Raw genomic sequence first — 16,485 nt, forward strand, 5'->3', positions numbered from 1 at the left:
CCCGGGTGTATGTTAGCTAACCCTAGGTCAATCAGTAAACACAACTAATGAGGCGTCTCTGCCAGACTTGTGCTTAGCATCTCCTCAGGGTTCCAAAACAATGCTCTCCCCACCCTTTAGGAACAAGTATTGGCAAAGCCAGCTATTCGCCTACAAAAGCTATCTGCTTTATCAATGCTTTTAGCCATGGTGCACAGCAGCAGGGCTGTTGTAGAGTATGGTTAAAAGTTGTGGAGAAAGCTATATGATACTGCCAGCACTAGCCCTGTCATACTGTTTTTTTTTGTTTTTGTTTTTTGTTATGGCAAGTGCGGACAGATAAAGCAACATGAACAAATGGTTGGTCGGGTGGAGATAAAGCAACATGAACAGGATTGTGGGGGTGAATAAAGCAACACGGCCAAGGGGGGTACGGGGGATAAAGCAACACTAACAGTGGGGGAAATGAGGTAAAGCAACCTGGCCAACAGAAATAGTAATTAAATCACAGTGAGAGAAGCAGAAAAACACAAATCAAGCTACGTCAGTGCTTGGTCCATGCTCCAAACTAGGGATAAGGAACTGATATCAGCAAGCACTGGCCAATTTAGGAGGCAACAAATATCCGTGACAATGAAACCGACGAATGGTAAGCAATGGGTCTGCTCTAAGCCACTTCTAGTAAAAGACGCTCCTCGCGGCGACAGCAAATGCACTGTTTGCAGGTGAGACCTACAAAATATTGGGGACTAGCAGTCCTGTTTAAAGAGGGTATGGCACACACTTGCTTCTATATAGATCCCTTCTCAGATTTTCTGTTACTTTGTGCTAAAATCGCTATGTCCTTACTATAGTCTTGGTCTGTAGGCCACCTGGGCAGACACTAGTTTTGATAATAGATTTGCAAAATAGTTCACACTCATTGCAGTTAGCTCCACTAACTGCATGCGCTTCAGTGGCTTCAGTGTGTGCGCTGCCTACCCACCTCTAGCCCTACAATGTGATGGAATCTTGTGTAGCATTAGTAGTGTTACTTATTCACGGAACCTACTTAAAGAGCTGGTAAAACACTTGACCTTCTCTTTGCACAGCTGGAAATGAACACGCTTTTTTCTTGATAAGGTTTAACCATGCAGCAGTATTTTTCACTTAGTCTAGTGTGTCCTGGACACCACCAGCCTGCCTTACAGTGCCCTGACATCCTTGGTGGAGTGTTTCATCTACTAATGTCACCTGAGCCCTTTGAATTGCAGCAGAATACATATCCAGCATGTGAGGATACAGAGACAAGCTTGTACGTTTACAGTGTGAAAAGAGGACAATAAGTCTGTACCAATACGTAAGGGATCAGAAATGTGCATCAGAGTGGGTCAAAGGGGGGGATACACTCTAGGATTCTTGGAAGTTTGGCTGCTTTTGAGACTTCACCTGAATTACGCAAAGGTGCAAGTTAGTGGTATTAGGAAGGGTAGTTCCACAGTCCCTCCTTGTGTGCAGAGAAAGACTTTTGGTGTCGTGTTCGTTCTTTGTGAATCTCATGGATCTCCAGTAAGTCAGGGTGCCTTCAGGCACTCTCCGTTTAGCAGTGATGTAGCCTGGTGTACTCAAGTGGAGAGGCTTATAAATCATGCACCATACTTAGAAGACTGTTTTGGCAGTTAGAGGGTGCCAGGTCTTGCTAGCTTGGTAGAGGAGATGGGATCGATCTCTTTGATTGGTGATTACGTGAGCTACTGCATGATAAATTGCTTTGATTGTTCTAAATGTTAGTGTTGCACAACTCAGTGGTCCTAGTTTGTTTTATTTTTAACTAAAAAGTCAAAAAGCTGTGTCTACCTGCTTAGAGTTAAACCTGCTATTTTATGATGAGCACAAATTTCTGCAGCAGGTACATTAATCCTCTGAGGTCTCAGAAATGTTAAAACAGTATTTTGTGCAAATAAGCATTGCCAGGCATGTCTGGCCTACTAATTTCTCTGGCTAGAGGCCATGCCTAATTACCAGTACTACGTTTGCTCAGTGCTATTGGTCCCAGAATGTATATTTTAGAAGTTTTTAATTAATTTCCTATTCTTGCAACAATGCCCGGAACCAAGTGTTCTGGCACGTTTGACTCACTTAGCACATGTTATGAAAAATGCATTAGCTATTGACCGTTGGCTTCTTTTACCTATTTCAGGGCTGACCTTCCCCTGAAAGGATCCCTTTTGTACGTATTATTCCTTGTCATATTCACCGTTGTTGCCTCCCCCCATGCTCAACGGCAAGAGACCCGTGGCGTGGGTGCTAAGCAAATGCTGTTAATCAATTAATCAAAAAGGTTTACGTAGTTTCACAGGACTCTGGAGGTAAACAGTTCAGAATTGTGTTAGCCAGTCCTGTGAGTGATCTCAAGCTGTCTTTTTAGACAGAATACTTGCAGTAAGACCTTATTATAGATCTGTAAACTTATAACACACAATCTAAGTTACTTTGTACCAAACCCTAACTCTAGAAGGACTCTGAACCAAAAGTCAACCCACTTGTAAAATATAGAACTACAGGCACAACCCTAATCCTAAACATAACCTGAAATAATTGTTCCTAATCACTCTCCTCACAAAACACCCAATCAGACCTTAACCTTAAACCTGGACTTTAATGCAGTCCTAATAGAATACTTCAGGTACCTATAACCCTAACCGTATCCCTACACCAATCACCACCACGGAATCATTAGCAATGACAAATGCATATTTCCAATGTTTAATGGAGTTTCTTCTTTATTATTCGAAATTACAAAATCAGTTTCCCGTATTAATGTATTTTCATTATAATGGGTTTCTCTATAATTGTTTATCGGCCCACTGTTAAGATTAATTTGCTTGCTTGAATGGAGGACTGAGCGGTCTCCTGGCCATTTGTAGAACTTGATTCAACCACAATTTAAATGGGCTGTTTTTATTGGAACTAATAGATAGTAATGGTATCATTCCTGCATCATCACAGAATAACATCATGGCAAAGCACAGTAAACTCTTCACTTCAACCCACGACCTCTGTAAACTCTCCTGACGCCGGGAGCATTCTTTTAATTATTTGTGCTGTGCTGCTGCCCTCTAGTGGACACTGAACAAAATAATGTTAATTTATTTTAATTTTGCTATAGGTCTTGTCTGAGTGCTTAGTAAATGATTTGGGAGCTATTATCCCGAAAACTCTTTATTCGGTGGTCTTTGGACATTTTGCTACAATTTAACCTGTTTGTAGCCAAACAACTTAAAGGATCCATATCCCTCGAGATACTGACCACTTCGCTTTTCACCTTCATGCATATATTCTTTATCTGACTGCATTTTGTTGTTAAACCACATAATCTCTCTGTGTTCTGTTATGGTCACCTTTAGCTGCGAAGACCAACCTACCAAAAAAAAGTAAATCATTTAAAAGTGGTTTACTCTCTTGGGTCTCTCTACTCAGGCAGTTCAGTGCTGAGACTCCACTGCTCTGCCCCATTCCCTTCATAGCCTGTCAAGTAGGTAAAATTCCTTCAATTACTAATGTATTGACTTTTCTTACTGGTCTCAGCATTAGACCTTTGTTTCACCTGCACATAGCGCATCTGCCAGCTCTTGTGCTTTGGGGCTTAACCAATAATAGTCTGTTGTTCCTGTGAGTGGCGCAATGAGACGTCGAAACATTGTTTTTTTCAGTACACGTTACTGTGTGCACACTCTGGGCTCTCTCACCATCCCCGTCTTAATCTGAACACTGTTGTTTTTTTACCCCTCTTTTCATTTGGAACAGATGAATAACCTGGAGACTTGCATAAGGCCGTACTTGAGTAGCTGGTTTGAAGATGCTGTTTTGCCCATAACGAGAGTTGTTCAACTCTTCCAAGAGGATCTGGCCTTCTTGTTACATGCTGTGAGTATGCCTTCTCAAACACAGACTCTATGGGATATACTGTGCTGGGGAGTAGGCCCTACCCCTCTTCTAGACGTGGTACCCTCCCCGCGGGTGAAGCGCGTTTTCTTAGTTGTTGCAAATGAGCTGTTTTCTGCCTGTGACATGATATCCGCGTGCTGTTTATAGCACATCTCAGACCTGCGTGGAGAGTGCCATGTTCCGCAGCTCTTTTGTGTTGCTGCACCGTGTGGCTGTTTGTGCATTCACTGTTGTGTATCTCTGGAGCACACGCACAGGTATCTTCAGTACATGCCTCTATTTACACAAATCACAATATCAGGTAGTTGAATGGAGGCTGCACGTAAAAATGATGAATGAATCTACCTTTTGTGCGTCTTCCCAATTATGATAAGAGGGTGGTTGTTCATAAATATGCTTATTACAAAATATAAATATCCACTTGACGATTTGGTTCATAAATATGTTTATTACAAACCATACAAATCCACTTGATACATCGTAGTGCACATTGCTGTTATTTTACTCGGTGCCATTTTCAGTGTCACGGCTGTGCCACCAGCATACCAGCCGTGGAAAACCCCGTGGAAAGCCACTGGCCCTTACGTGGTGTCAGCCGGCCTGTTTCTCGCTCCCTTCTGAAATATCGTGTGTGCTTTTGGGCTTTTGACAAACCTTCGCAGTCTTTGCGTTGAGGTGCAGGGCCTTTTTTGTAAGCAGTGCGGATTGAAGATAGCGGTGGCCCATCTCTGATTCCTGCTCTTCCCACGAGAAGCTAGTATGAAGCCATTTACATCCAGGCCAGGAGAACGCACAAGGACCCCACCTTCCTATCTCTTCTTGGTGAAGAGACTAGGGATTGTTGGGAATTTTCCCCTCGTCAGTTGATCTTGTACGCGGGCCCTAGAGTGGAATAAATTTGCAGCCTCATGAAACTAGTTCTTCAGTTTTTCTTGGTTTGTGCTGTTAACGATCATTACCGAAGGTGTACTGATTGGATTCAGTTCCTTCCGACTAAACGTTGATCGCTTTGGCACCTCGTTTACCATTCGCCCTCGGCCTTGTATCAGCCAGACATGTTGGATGCTGTGGCAGATCAGCACTTTCCTGTATTTGGCTGCCTGTGCGCCACCCCTGTGAGTGTCGCATAGCTCCACGTGTCTGCCTTCTGCTGCATCATTGTATAACAATGGAAGCATCTCAGAAGTCGGGGGCTGCAGTTAATGATGTGTTCAGTTATACAAGGATCATTTAGACTCTGGCAGCCACACCCCCTCTTAGTTCTTTACTGGCCTTTGCTGTGCTTGCAGTTCGTGGAAATACCATATTCGTGCGTTATTCTTCATAATTTGCACATACATGCAGTGGCTTAAAAAGGGCCACGCAGCCCCTGCGGTGCAGGGGGTCAGCCCCACTCTCCTCCCGGTGCAGTATCCTGCCATGGGAGCTTCTGAGTGAGTCCTGAGGGGGTACCCCTCCATATACTTTGCAGGGGGCAAGTATAAGTTTCGTTAACCAGTGTATACATTAGGATATCGAACAAAATGCAGGCGGCGGTTCTTCAAATGGAATTTGAGGCAATATGTGTTTGTACAAGAGGAGTTTCTTCTGACCCATAAGTGCTGCTTACTGCTTCCTAACCATGCGTGTCCCCCACTGCAGTAGTTATGGAAATCCTTGGAAGTGATCTGTTATGGGTAGCCTCCTCCCCTATCTCCATTTAGAACTGCGTCTTGAGTAAGGGAGGTGGGTGGAACCTTTCAAAAACTTTCCTCCGCTGCCCTTATTATATAAGGCGGTGTTTTCTTGCCAGAAAGGGAAGATTCTTGCCAGCACACCCAATCGCTTGATCGTTAAATGCATGGAGAAGATTGAATGCAGTTTTTGGCGTGTCTGCCAGTGGTCACACAGTATCGGTCCCTACAGTATTTGCAGTGTCTACCCTCCTCCTGGCTTTTAAGACCCGGCACCACTTCAGACACCCAGACTGATATGTGCTTGTTTGTTCTTCTTCAATAAACTTTATGAAACGCTATTTTGTTCCTGTGGATTCTATTTTTATTTATTTTCTTATTCATTTACTTCATTGATAATCTTCCCTCCTGTGTTTCCATTGTAATACACACTTCCCAATGCATTTCGAGCCGAAGGCTCCTTGTCAAGTGGCAAATACGTTTTTCTGCTCTTGTATAAATAATGTTTTTATTTTTTTTATTACAGATATGATGTGTTTTCTTATTTGCCCCTGACAAAGAAAAAATTCCAAAATTAGACTGTTTTATTTGGTATACTCGGTACAGTTGGGTTGAAGTGTATTCACAGCATGTGCTGACTGTAGATACATATGCTTAGCATACTCCTGCCCTTTAGTGTTAAGCTTGGACATATGCACCTTATTTTTCTTCGAAGAAGTTCTTGGAGTCATAAGGTATAGCGATTCCTCCTATGGTCTGTGTTGCTCATGTTCATCGACTTGTTTCTTAGATTGTTTTTATCCCCCATCAGGTTCTGATGGTGCTCTCGGAGCTCCAGGACTAAAGCTTGATTCCTACCTTGTCCGCCCAATTCTTTTTCAACCATCGACAGGGCCGCGACAATCACTACACCAAGTGGTGTTACCTCAAATTTTCGATCCTCCCACCTGAACTCAGGCCAGGTTTCGACACCTCATTGTACTTTCAGACACCAACTCCAGTGATAACAAACTCCATATACTCAACGACAACAGGGGTGGGAAAGACACCCTTTAGCTTCTGTCCTAAGTGTCAGGCCAGATATTCCGGGCAAGACCAGCACAAGGTGTGGAATCTGTTTGTCCACGGAACACGACCAAGTATCATGTGAGGTGTGTCTGACTTTTCACTTGAAGAAGACGCTTTGTCAGCAAAGAGTACCACCATGCAGAAGCATAACAAAAATATGCCTGATATTTTTGGGGTGCAGTCGACAGAGCCGGAACAAGAACGGCGGACACCAAGGCACAGGCTGTGCTGATGGACACCCCTTTACTGCTGGCTAGCAGTGTTGAAAACTCTAACTCCAACTCTGATCCTTCCACACAAGGGCACATGAATACACCTGCAAAAGTCTCTCATATGCCAGAAAAAACAGCAAAAGCAGCTTCCGAAAACCCACTGCTCTCAAGCCATGTTGGTCTCCGAAAAGAGGCTCAGGAGCAGGCCCAAGTCCCTCCACCTGTAAAAACACTCAACAAATATCAAAAAGTTTAAAGCTCTGAATGTCTACTTGTTGCCGGTACCGAAGAAACCAGACTTGTCACCTTCAAAGCACCACAAGATGTTGGAACCGAAACAGCCACCATTGGATCTGAAACCACTTTAGGCACCGAAACACCCAAAGACGCCCTCGGCACTCAAACATCACCAGGGTCAAAAATTGTGTTGGTGCCTAAAATACCTTTGACGTCGAAACACACGAAGACAGGGTTGGAGCCCAAACAACTGCCTGTTAAACCAATTCTTGAGAAACTTCTAGATGAACTTGACAAAGGACAACAAACTTTTGTTATTCATCCATACACTGGGAAAGTAGGGGCAAAGCGCCCCCAACTATACCCAACACACTTACAATGGGGAAAAAAAAGTTTGAAGGGGAAATCATGAGACCAGATCTGCCAGAGGCTTCCAAAAAGGAAAAAAAAAAAAAGAACAGGAGCACTAACTCTATTCTTTTTCCTCCTGCTTCTCCTCCCCACCTCCTTTTAAGTCTCTGTCTCCTCCTTCTCCACCTACATTGCCAATATTACAACCACTGGCAATATCACCAGTACACACACAGTCACCAGAGCACCTACCTTCAGAACAGCCACATGCATCACCCGCACAGTCATCAATAGGTGACATTGATACAGGGGAGAGTTTACCATATGACACACCATATTTTCCAAATCCCCAAGGGGGCCCTCACAATATACAACATCCATGGGATCTATATGATGCAGATCTGGTGCATGAAACCGGTCCAAACCTATACTCCTCAAAACCCTCGCCCCCAGGATGATGTGACATCATATCATGAAGTAATCAGTAGGGCAGCACACTGCCATAAAATGGATCTTCACACTTTAGAGGCTGAGGATGATTTGTTTTAGTGGAGACACTAAATAGGTCACAAAGAACGGTGCAATATTTTCCTACATTAAACGGCATGCTTAAATCCACACAGGAAATCTTTAAGCAGCTGGTAAAGTCCAGGGTCATAACTCCTAGGGTGGAAAAAAAATACAAAGTGTGTCCATCAGACCCAGCATATATCAGGGGACGAATTCCCCCTTACTCATTAGTGGTACACACTGCTAGAAAAAGCGCTAACTCACTGGACACTGGAGATGCCCCACCCACAGATAAGGAAAGCAAAAAATACGAAGCGGCAGGGAAAGTTGTTGCTGCACAAGCAACTTATCACCAGTGCATCGCCAATTCTGTGGGATTACTTTCCCAATGGAATGAGATGCAGGAGCTTCTGCAGCACATCCCAGAACAATACATTCCAGAATAATATCGTCAAAAGGGGACTCAGTTGGTAGAGGAAGGTAAAATCATATCAAATGCCACTATAAAATGTGCACTGGAATCTGCTGATACCACTGCAAAGGTAATAAACACTAGTATCCTCATTAGGCGTAATATGTGGCTTAGGGTCTCGGCCTTTAAGGCTGATGTGCAACAATGTCTTTTAAACCTACCCTTGGATGACATGCTAGAAAAAATAAAAAAAGATACTGCTAAAGCCATAGGTGCCCTGCAAACCTTCCAACATAGATGTTCCTTCAGAGGGAGCAGTACAAGAGGGCATCAACCGATTGAGGTAATGCACAAAAACAACAAGGCTCCTATCAGGCACAATACTCTAGAGGAACGTACTATAGGTCACACTATGAAATCAATTGTGGAAGAGGTTGTGGTTCCACCTCAAACTCTGCCACACCTACTACACAGTGACTATCTAAGACTCCCCTCTTAGTATATAACACCGGTAGGGGGATGGCTACAGTACCACCAACAATGGACACAAATTACCAACGACCAGTGGATTCTAATTATCATCAAAGACTGGTATCGCTTAGAGATCCCAAATACACCACCTTCAATACCACGACGGACAGAAAATATGTCACCAGACCATCTTACACTCCTCCAAGAGGAAGTTCAAGCTCCCCTTCAAAAAGGAGCTACATAAGTAGTCCCAAAGCAACACCCGGGATAACAAAGTACACACACTATACTTGATCATTCCCAAGAAGGATGGGACATTGAGACCTATTCTAGACCTCAGGCTACTCAACAGTTACATCTCCTCAGAACACTTTCAAGTGATCACACTACAAGCCTTCATACCATTGCTACAGCCAGGAGATTTCATGACATCCTTAAACCTCAAAGACTCATATTTCCATATCTCCATACATCCAGCACACTGTCAACATCTCGGTTTTGAGATCAAAGGATGGCACTACCAGTTCAAGGTGTTACCATTCGGAGTAACTACAGCTCCAACAGTATTCACCAAATGCCTTGCAGTGGTTGCAGGTCATCTCAGCAGGGGGGCATATGCTTTCTCCTATCTAGACGTTTGGCTCATCAAAAGTCCTATCAAACACAAATGTCTGCAGGACATACAGCAGACCTTCTACACAAATTAGGATTTGCACTGACATAGCAAAGCCTCACTCCAACCTTTGCAAATACAACCATTCCTATGCGCAACAATAAACATATGCACAGCCAAAGCCTGTCTCAGTCCCAAAAGTGAAAAGAGTTCCAGCTAGCATTACCTCTCTTTCTACCACACCTTCAAGTTAAATTAAAAATAGTCATGAGCTTTCTAAAAATGATGGCATCATGCATATCCATAGTACCAAACAGTTGACTACATGTGTGTCCCCTTCAATGCACTGTTCAATCACAATGGCCTCAAGCTGGAGGGGCATCTTCAAGGTCCAGTGTTGATAGGGCAAGCAACCCATCGTTGTGGTGGAACAGCAACAATCTTTTGCAGGGTTGGCCCTTCACAGCCTCAATTCCGCAAGTCACTATTACCACAGATACATCCTGCTTGGGGAGCACATATGCAGAACTTCACAGTAGATGGTCTATGTTCAACATTTCAGAAACACTTCCACATCAATCATCTGAAGCTTCTAGCAATTCAACTAGCTCTAAAAGCCTTTCACAATCATCTGCACAAGAAAAATAGTACCAGTACATACGGACAACATGACCGGAATGCATTATACTAAAAAACAGAGGGGTGGGGGTGGGGAGGCAGACTCCTTGCAGCTCTCCCTCCTAGCAGAGCGCATATGGCATTGGGCCATAAATCACAGAATCCACCTTCTAGCAGAATACCTACCAGGGGCTGACCACAACTTTGCAGACATGCTCAGCAGAACACATCAATAGGTGCACAAGGGGGGGATTTTCAGAACACTTATAAACTGATACTTCAAACGGTGGGGAACCCCGGAGATAGACCTATTTGCGACACAGCACAAAATGCCAAAACTTCACCTTCAGGTCTCCTCACCCCCAATCTAAAGGCAATGCCCTATGGATCAGTTGGTCAGGGATATTTGCTTACGCTTTCCCCTCCTCCCACTCATTCCATACACGATGCAAAAGCTAACACAAACACTAAGTAAGTAAGGGCCAGATGTAGCAAAGGTTTTTACCCATTCTGTGTCTATGGGAAAAAGTGTTCGTACATATGGCCATATGGCCCTAAGATACAGGAGATGGAAGGAACCCAAGCAGACTCTCACCACTTTTAGTAGAAATTGGGACTGCATTGAAAGTGAGTTCTAGAGAGCTAGTAGGGAGGCTTGAGGGAAGACCAGGATCGTGAGTGACAGCTTTTGACTCTTGGATCAGGGAAGCAATCAAAGTACTGGCCCCTTTGAGGGAATTCAAACCTAAGTCTGGGAAAAAAGTTTCGGCCCCATGGTATACGGAAGAGCTTAAGGTACTCCAGAGGTCATGTGGAAGACAGAAAAGAAAATGGAAACTTGACTGTGGACCCCATAGAAAAAACAAAACTCGAGGAACTACAGGTAACATATAAAAGTGCTATTAAACGTGCCAAGTCACGCTATTATTCACAGAAAATAAGACGGGCAGGTAATGCCCCAAAAGAATTGTTTAAAGTAGTGAAGGCCCTAGCCGCCCCTATTTCTAATCAGGAGTTAGAAAACATTCATATTTTCTGTGATAGTGTAGCGGATTTCTTCAAAGAAAAGATATTGAAGATGTATGCTGGGATCCCCAAATGACCCCTGCCCTCCCACAATACAGCAAATAGTCAGCAAATCCATTGCAGTGCCATTAGAGAGGATCTATGCAGAAGTATTAGAATCAGGAAAGTTTCCTGCCTCTTGGAAAGTGACTGTTGTTAGGCCCATTAAAAAAAAAAAAGCCAGGTGGAGATCCAGGAGACCTTAAACATTTATGTCCAATTGCTCTCCTGCCTATGTTGGCTAAAATTATAGAAAAGCACATCAGTCAAGAACTCGCCACCTTCCTGATTGCACATGATCGATTGGATGTCTCCCAACATGAATTCCGGAAACATCGTAGTACGGAGTCCGCCGTACTTGCTACCACAGATATAAGAAAACAGGTGGATTTGGGAGGGGGCGATATTCTAATCCTACTGGATCTGTCAGCTGCATTTGACACTATTTCGGCCCAGATATTGACACACCGCTTTTGTCAGGCAGCTTTGAGGGGCTCGGCTCTGAGCATTTTGGAGACTTTCCCTCAAGAGAGTACATTGTCAGTCAATTAGGGGACTTTAGCTCAGCCCCTTTCCAGCTCCCCTTCAGTGTTCCCTAGGGGTCATCTTTAAGCCAGACCCTTTTTAATTTGTATGTTGCCCCTCCGGCTAAACTGGTTTGATCTTTTGACTTCCAGGTGTCCTCATGTGCTGATGACACCCAAATAATTACCACCTTTCAAGACAAGGTGTCCATTACAGCTGACAGGTTTCAAACCTGCGTGAGAGAAGTCAATAAGTGGATGTACCAAAATTGGCTAAAAATGAATGGGGACATTATTTTGGGTGAGAATAGCTCTATTTGGAATCGAAACTGGTGGCCCGAGACATGTGGGACCCTACCTACACCCGCAGTTAGGAATCACTGGGTTATTTGTGATTAAGCTTTAACTTTTGATGCTCAGGTAAATAAAGTTACTAACACCGGTTTATGGCTGCTTAAATTCTAAAGAAAGTCCTGCCATTTATTCCACAGGAACTTAGAGCGATGGTAACCCTGGCCCTTGTTGTGTCCAGACTGGACTACTGTAATGCCCTATACTTTAATAATAATCAACTATCCCTGAACAAGCTTCAACTTGTTCAGAATTCAGCCACCCGACTGGTGCTCGGGTTATCCATGTTTTCTTCCTCTAAGGAGGGTTGTGGGAGCTGCACTGGCTTCCAATTAAGAAATGAATTATCTTCAAGATTCTGTGCTTGCCGCATAAGGCTCTTCACTCTCAGGGCTCAGGATATGTACAAACTGCGATCAATTGGTATACTCCTAGTCCGTCATTAAGATCATCAGATCTCAAGAAGGCACAGACCAAGTGGAGCAAAGAAGTAAAATGGGGAGACAGGGCTTTCTCAATAGCAGCTGCTAAGTCATGGAACTCTCTCCCAGTTAAAATTAGAGGTATCTTATCCCTGCTTCCATTCCGTAAGCAACTCAAGACTTTTATTCTCTCTATAGATCTTTGAATAGCTCTGGCCTCTTCTTACCTGCTTAGTGCTTCAATACCACTGGTCTGAATGCGCTCTATAAGAAACACAAAATACAAATAATCCTAATAGCTCCAACATGGACACGACAAGCATGAGTCACAACCCTACTACAGCTATCAGTAGTGCCACACAAGAAGTTACCTCTGTGGGCACATCTTCTAACTCAAGACCAAAGGAGGGTAATACACCCAAATCTCAGACAGCAAAATCTAGCGATCTGGCTACTGAAATCTTAAAAATTGGACACCTATTCTACAGAAAGAATGAATGGATATTCTCAAATAAGCACATAGACCAACTACGTGAGCACGTAATGCAACAAAATGGAAACAATGTGTACATTACTGTTTATTTAAACAAATCCAACTCCTATCACCAACAGTGCAATACCCCATTGGTTATCTCTTCCACCTACAGCAAGCAGGACCTGCTTATACATCAGCTTACCAGCAAAATAGACATCATATGTCACTTTTTAAAGTTCTAACGATTAAAGCATTTATAGAAGGACTAAAAAGAGTCATTCCACCCCACCAGCACCAGTTTGAACTGTAATATTGTTTTCACTCTACTCATGGGACCACCCTTTGAGGCACTTCATTCCTGTGACCTTCAATTAATCACAGGGAAGGTGACTTTCTTATTATCTATCACTTCTCTTAGTAGAATACGTGAAATTCAAGCCTTTACATAGGAAGAGCCAGTCTTCTACATTTTTCCAATACAATTGGTACTTCATACTAACCCTAAATTCCAACCAAAAGTAGTGTCTGCTTTTCATACAAACCAAACAATAGAGCTTAACCGTTTTCTTCCCTAAACCAGACTCAGTAGCAGAAAGAGCTCTACACATTTTAGATGTTAAAAGGGCATTAATGTATTACATAGAACTAAATCTTTTCGTGAAACGCAACAACTCTTCATTCCATTTGCAAAGCTGCATGAAGGTTCTCCAATATCCAAAGCAGGAATAACCATATGGATATTCAGATGGATTCGGACTTGCTACAGCAGAGCAAAAAATAGTAGTAAATGTAACACCAAGAGCTCATTCCCCACACAAAAAGGAGCTTCAATGGCCTTTTTAGGAAACAACCCAATAGCGGATATTTATAAAGCAGCTACATGGAATAATCCATATACATTCACAAAACATTATTGTGTTGATGTCTTAGCTAATAAACAAGCTAGAATGAGTCAAGCTGTTTTGAGAAATTTTTTTCAAACATGTACATCAACCACTAGCTAACCACCACTTTTAGAGCACTGCTTTACATTCAATGCTAGGTATATAAATCTGCGGCCAACACATGCTATGAATAGAATATGTTACTTACCCTGTAGGGCATCTATTCATAGAGTGTAGTGCACCCTCCCACTCCCTGGCAGCTATTGGTTGAGGTATGTTCTTACCTATTAACATTTCTCGCATGCTCATCTTTTCTGTCACTATATTGCTGCTATCCAAAAGCTCACCCGATGAACTAAAAACAATCTACCAAAGAAGCCGGTGAACATGCACAACACAGACTATAGGAGAAGTCACTATACCATGTGACTCTGACTCGAAGAACTTCTTAGAAGAAAAACAAGCTGCACACATCCCAGCCCAAGACTAAATAGCAGGAGTATGCTTAGCAAATTAATTTACTTCAATACATGCTACAAACAGATTCTTACAGGGTAAGTTACATATTCCTTACAGCAGCGATTAGGAAAAATAAAGTTACCAGCAGGGAGCTCTCTCATGCTCAATACATACTTCAGCATCAAGTAAAAATCCTTTAAAATGTGGTCTTGTTTCGTAGAAAAGCAGAATTAAGAAATTGATCAACTTCTGGTGTGAATTTTTTCTTTTTGTACCAGGCTTTGAGTTCAACTCCATTTGAAGTGAAGGAATCAAATGATCAAACAAAGAATGACATTGCCAGGTATAGAATATTATTCCTTTTTTGGTTCTAAATTACAGTAGTTTCTTATTTAAATAAACCTTCATTAACTGATCCACTTATGTGCACAGACCTTTGGAACTTTGGTTCTAATCTCAGGTCCAGCACTTGACAGGAAACTTTAAGATTCTGGACAAATCACCTAGAGCCTGATTTACAGTTTGTCAAACGGGTTACTTTGTCACTAGCGTGACAGATATTCCGTCCGCCGTATTACGATGTCTATAGGCTATAATGCGATTGTAATAACGTCGGGTGGGATATCAGTCACGTTTGTGACGGAGTAACCCCCTCCGCCAAACTCTAAATAAGGTCCTTAATCTCCCTGTACATCAGGTGTATAAGTACATGAAATAATACAATTATAAAAATGTGAAAGGTGATGACATTGTGTAATTCAGGATGTGCTATTCCCTCTTGACGTTTATGATTTGTTATTGTCTCCCAACTCCTCCCTCCTTTAATCTGTAGTGCTCGGTTGCTGTCCAGCAAGGTTCACTCTATAGCAGTACCAATACTTATATACTTCCTTTACTCAGTGAACACACATTGACACTGTCTTCTTTTATCTAAGTCAGGCTCAAAATATGATTACTCTGTAATATATTTTTTTCTTACTAGGTTTCTAAGTGCTGCCAGTCTCGAAGGCCTGGTTCAGGAAGGCACAATGGCATCACTGTGCATAGCTATGACCGAAGAGCCACAAAAATCCCTTGTAATTGTCTGCAGCGGCCCACGCCCTTGTTTCCACAATGCAGGTAAAGATGTCCTTGGATAAAAGTTAAAATAATGTAAATAATAAGTAAAATAAGAAATTAAGATAATGTAAAACCTCAGAGAGATATCTTCCTTTCCCAGTTGCAGGTTTGGGATAGCTGATGCCACAAACTAGAATAGAAACTGCTTCATGGAAGCATAAAACAAATCTGAAAGGGACATGTGATGCTTCCTTTCTAGGCTTGCCAGACAAGAGTCACTGATTAACACTGAGCCCCTCTCTACCACTCATTTTGTAAAGTTGAAACCTTTGACATGGATTTATTAGAGATAACAGTAAAGTTGTGGGGGAGGCTGGAGGTTGTTTTTTTCAATTCAAGCACTTTCTTTTTAACTGTTGTTGCTTAATGTTTGTCACTCATGCTGACTTCAATGATGGTTGAGTTTGTAGCAGACTGCACTGTGTAGGTAATCCCAGCAAGCACACCCCATGTTGAACAGTATCAGGTTATAAGCAAACCACGTAAAGTCTTCAGAGGAATAATGTCGTTAGGCTGTCTATACTATTTTTTTTATTCTATTGCTCTCACTCTGTTGATCATAATGCATTCCTTATGTGTCACCAACACTGTTTTTATGATGTGAACTAGTTACTCACTGGCACCATTTGTGTAAACCAACCTTTTCTGTCTGCATGCTGGTGTAAAGCCTGCATAAATAAAATCCTGCTATGAGCTTATTCCTATACACAGCTGAGATGTTGCCACCTTTATGGATTTTTTTAGGATCCCGGGGTAGTCTGAGGTAACTGGGCATTAGCTAAAAATAATTATGTTATAAATTTATTGTGTCCAGTGGCCAAAGTACAGTGGCACTCCAGCTGGGAGGGCAAGTAGCTTATGTCATGGTTACGTACTGTATTTTAGGACAGTAGTGGATTTGAGCAATCAAAGGAGTTGCTGTAGGGCTAGGCTCTCAAAAACAGTGTCCCCAGAAATTACAGTCAATAATGTTAATGTCCAAGTATTTCTTTAGTTTTTAAAAGAAAACAACTTAATTACACCTAGAATAGTAAATAAAAATGTAACTAGGAACACTAGTGAAAGCCAAAAGTGTCTAACCCATTCTGAGCCACAGAACCAATTCCAAATAAATT

At 42.5% G+C, this 16,485-nt stretch overlaps 1 protein-coding gene across 1 annotated transcript in view; it reads left to right on the forward strand.

Moving 5' to 3' along the window:
- The window catches only part of C7H17orf75 (chromosome 7 C17orf75 homolog), a 181,184-nt gene that overhangs the window by 146,945 nt on the left and 17,754 nt on the right, over positions 1–16,485 (forward strand). The window contains exons 6-8 of the mRNA XM_069199950.1: positions 3,766–3,885; positions 14,530–14,594; positions 15,234–15,370. Coding sequence (XP_069056051.1) covers positions 3,766–3,885; positions 14,530–14,594; positions 15,234–15,370 — 322 coding nt within the window. The remainder of the gene's footprint in view (positions 1–3,765; positions 3,886–14,529; positions 14,595–15,233; positions 15,371–16,485) is intronic.

This window comes from Pleurodeles waltl, chromosome 7 (assembly GCF_031143425.1).
Source record: "Pleurodeles waltl isolate 20211129_DDA chromosome 7, aPleWal1.hap1.20221129, whole genome shotgun sequence".
In the NCBI taxonomy this organism is placed as follows: domain Eukaryota; kingdom Metazoa; phylum Chordata; class Amphibia; order Caudata; family Salamandridae; genus Pleurodeles; species Pleurodeles waltl.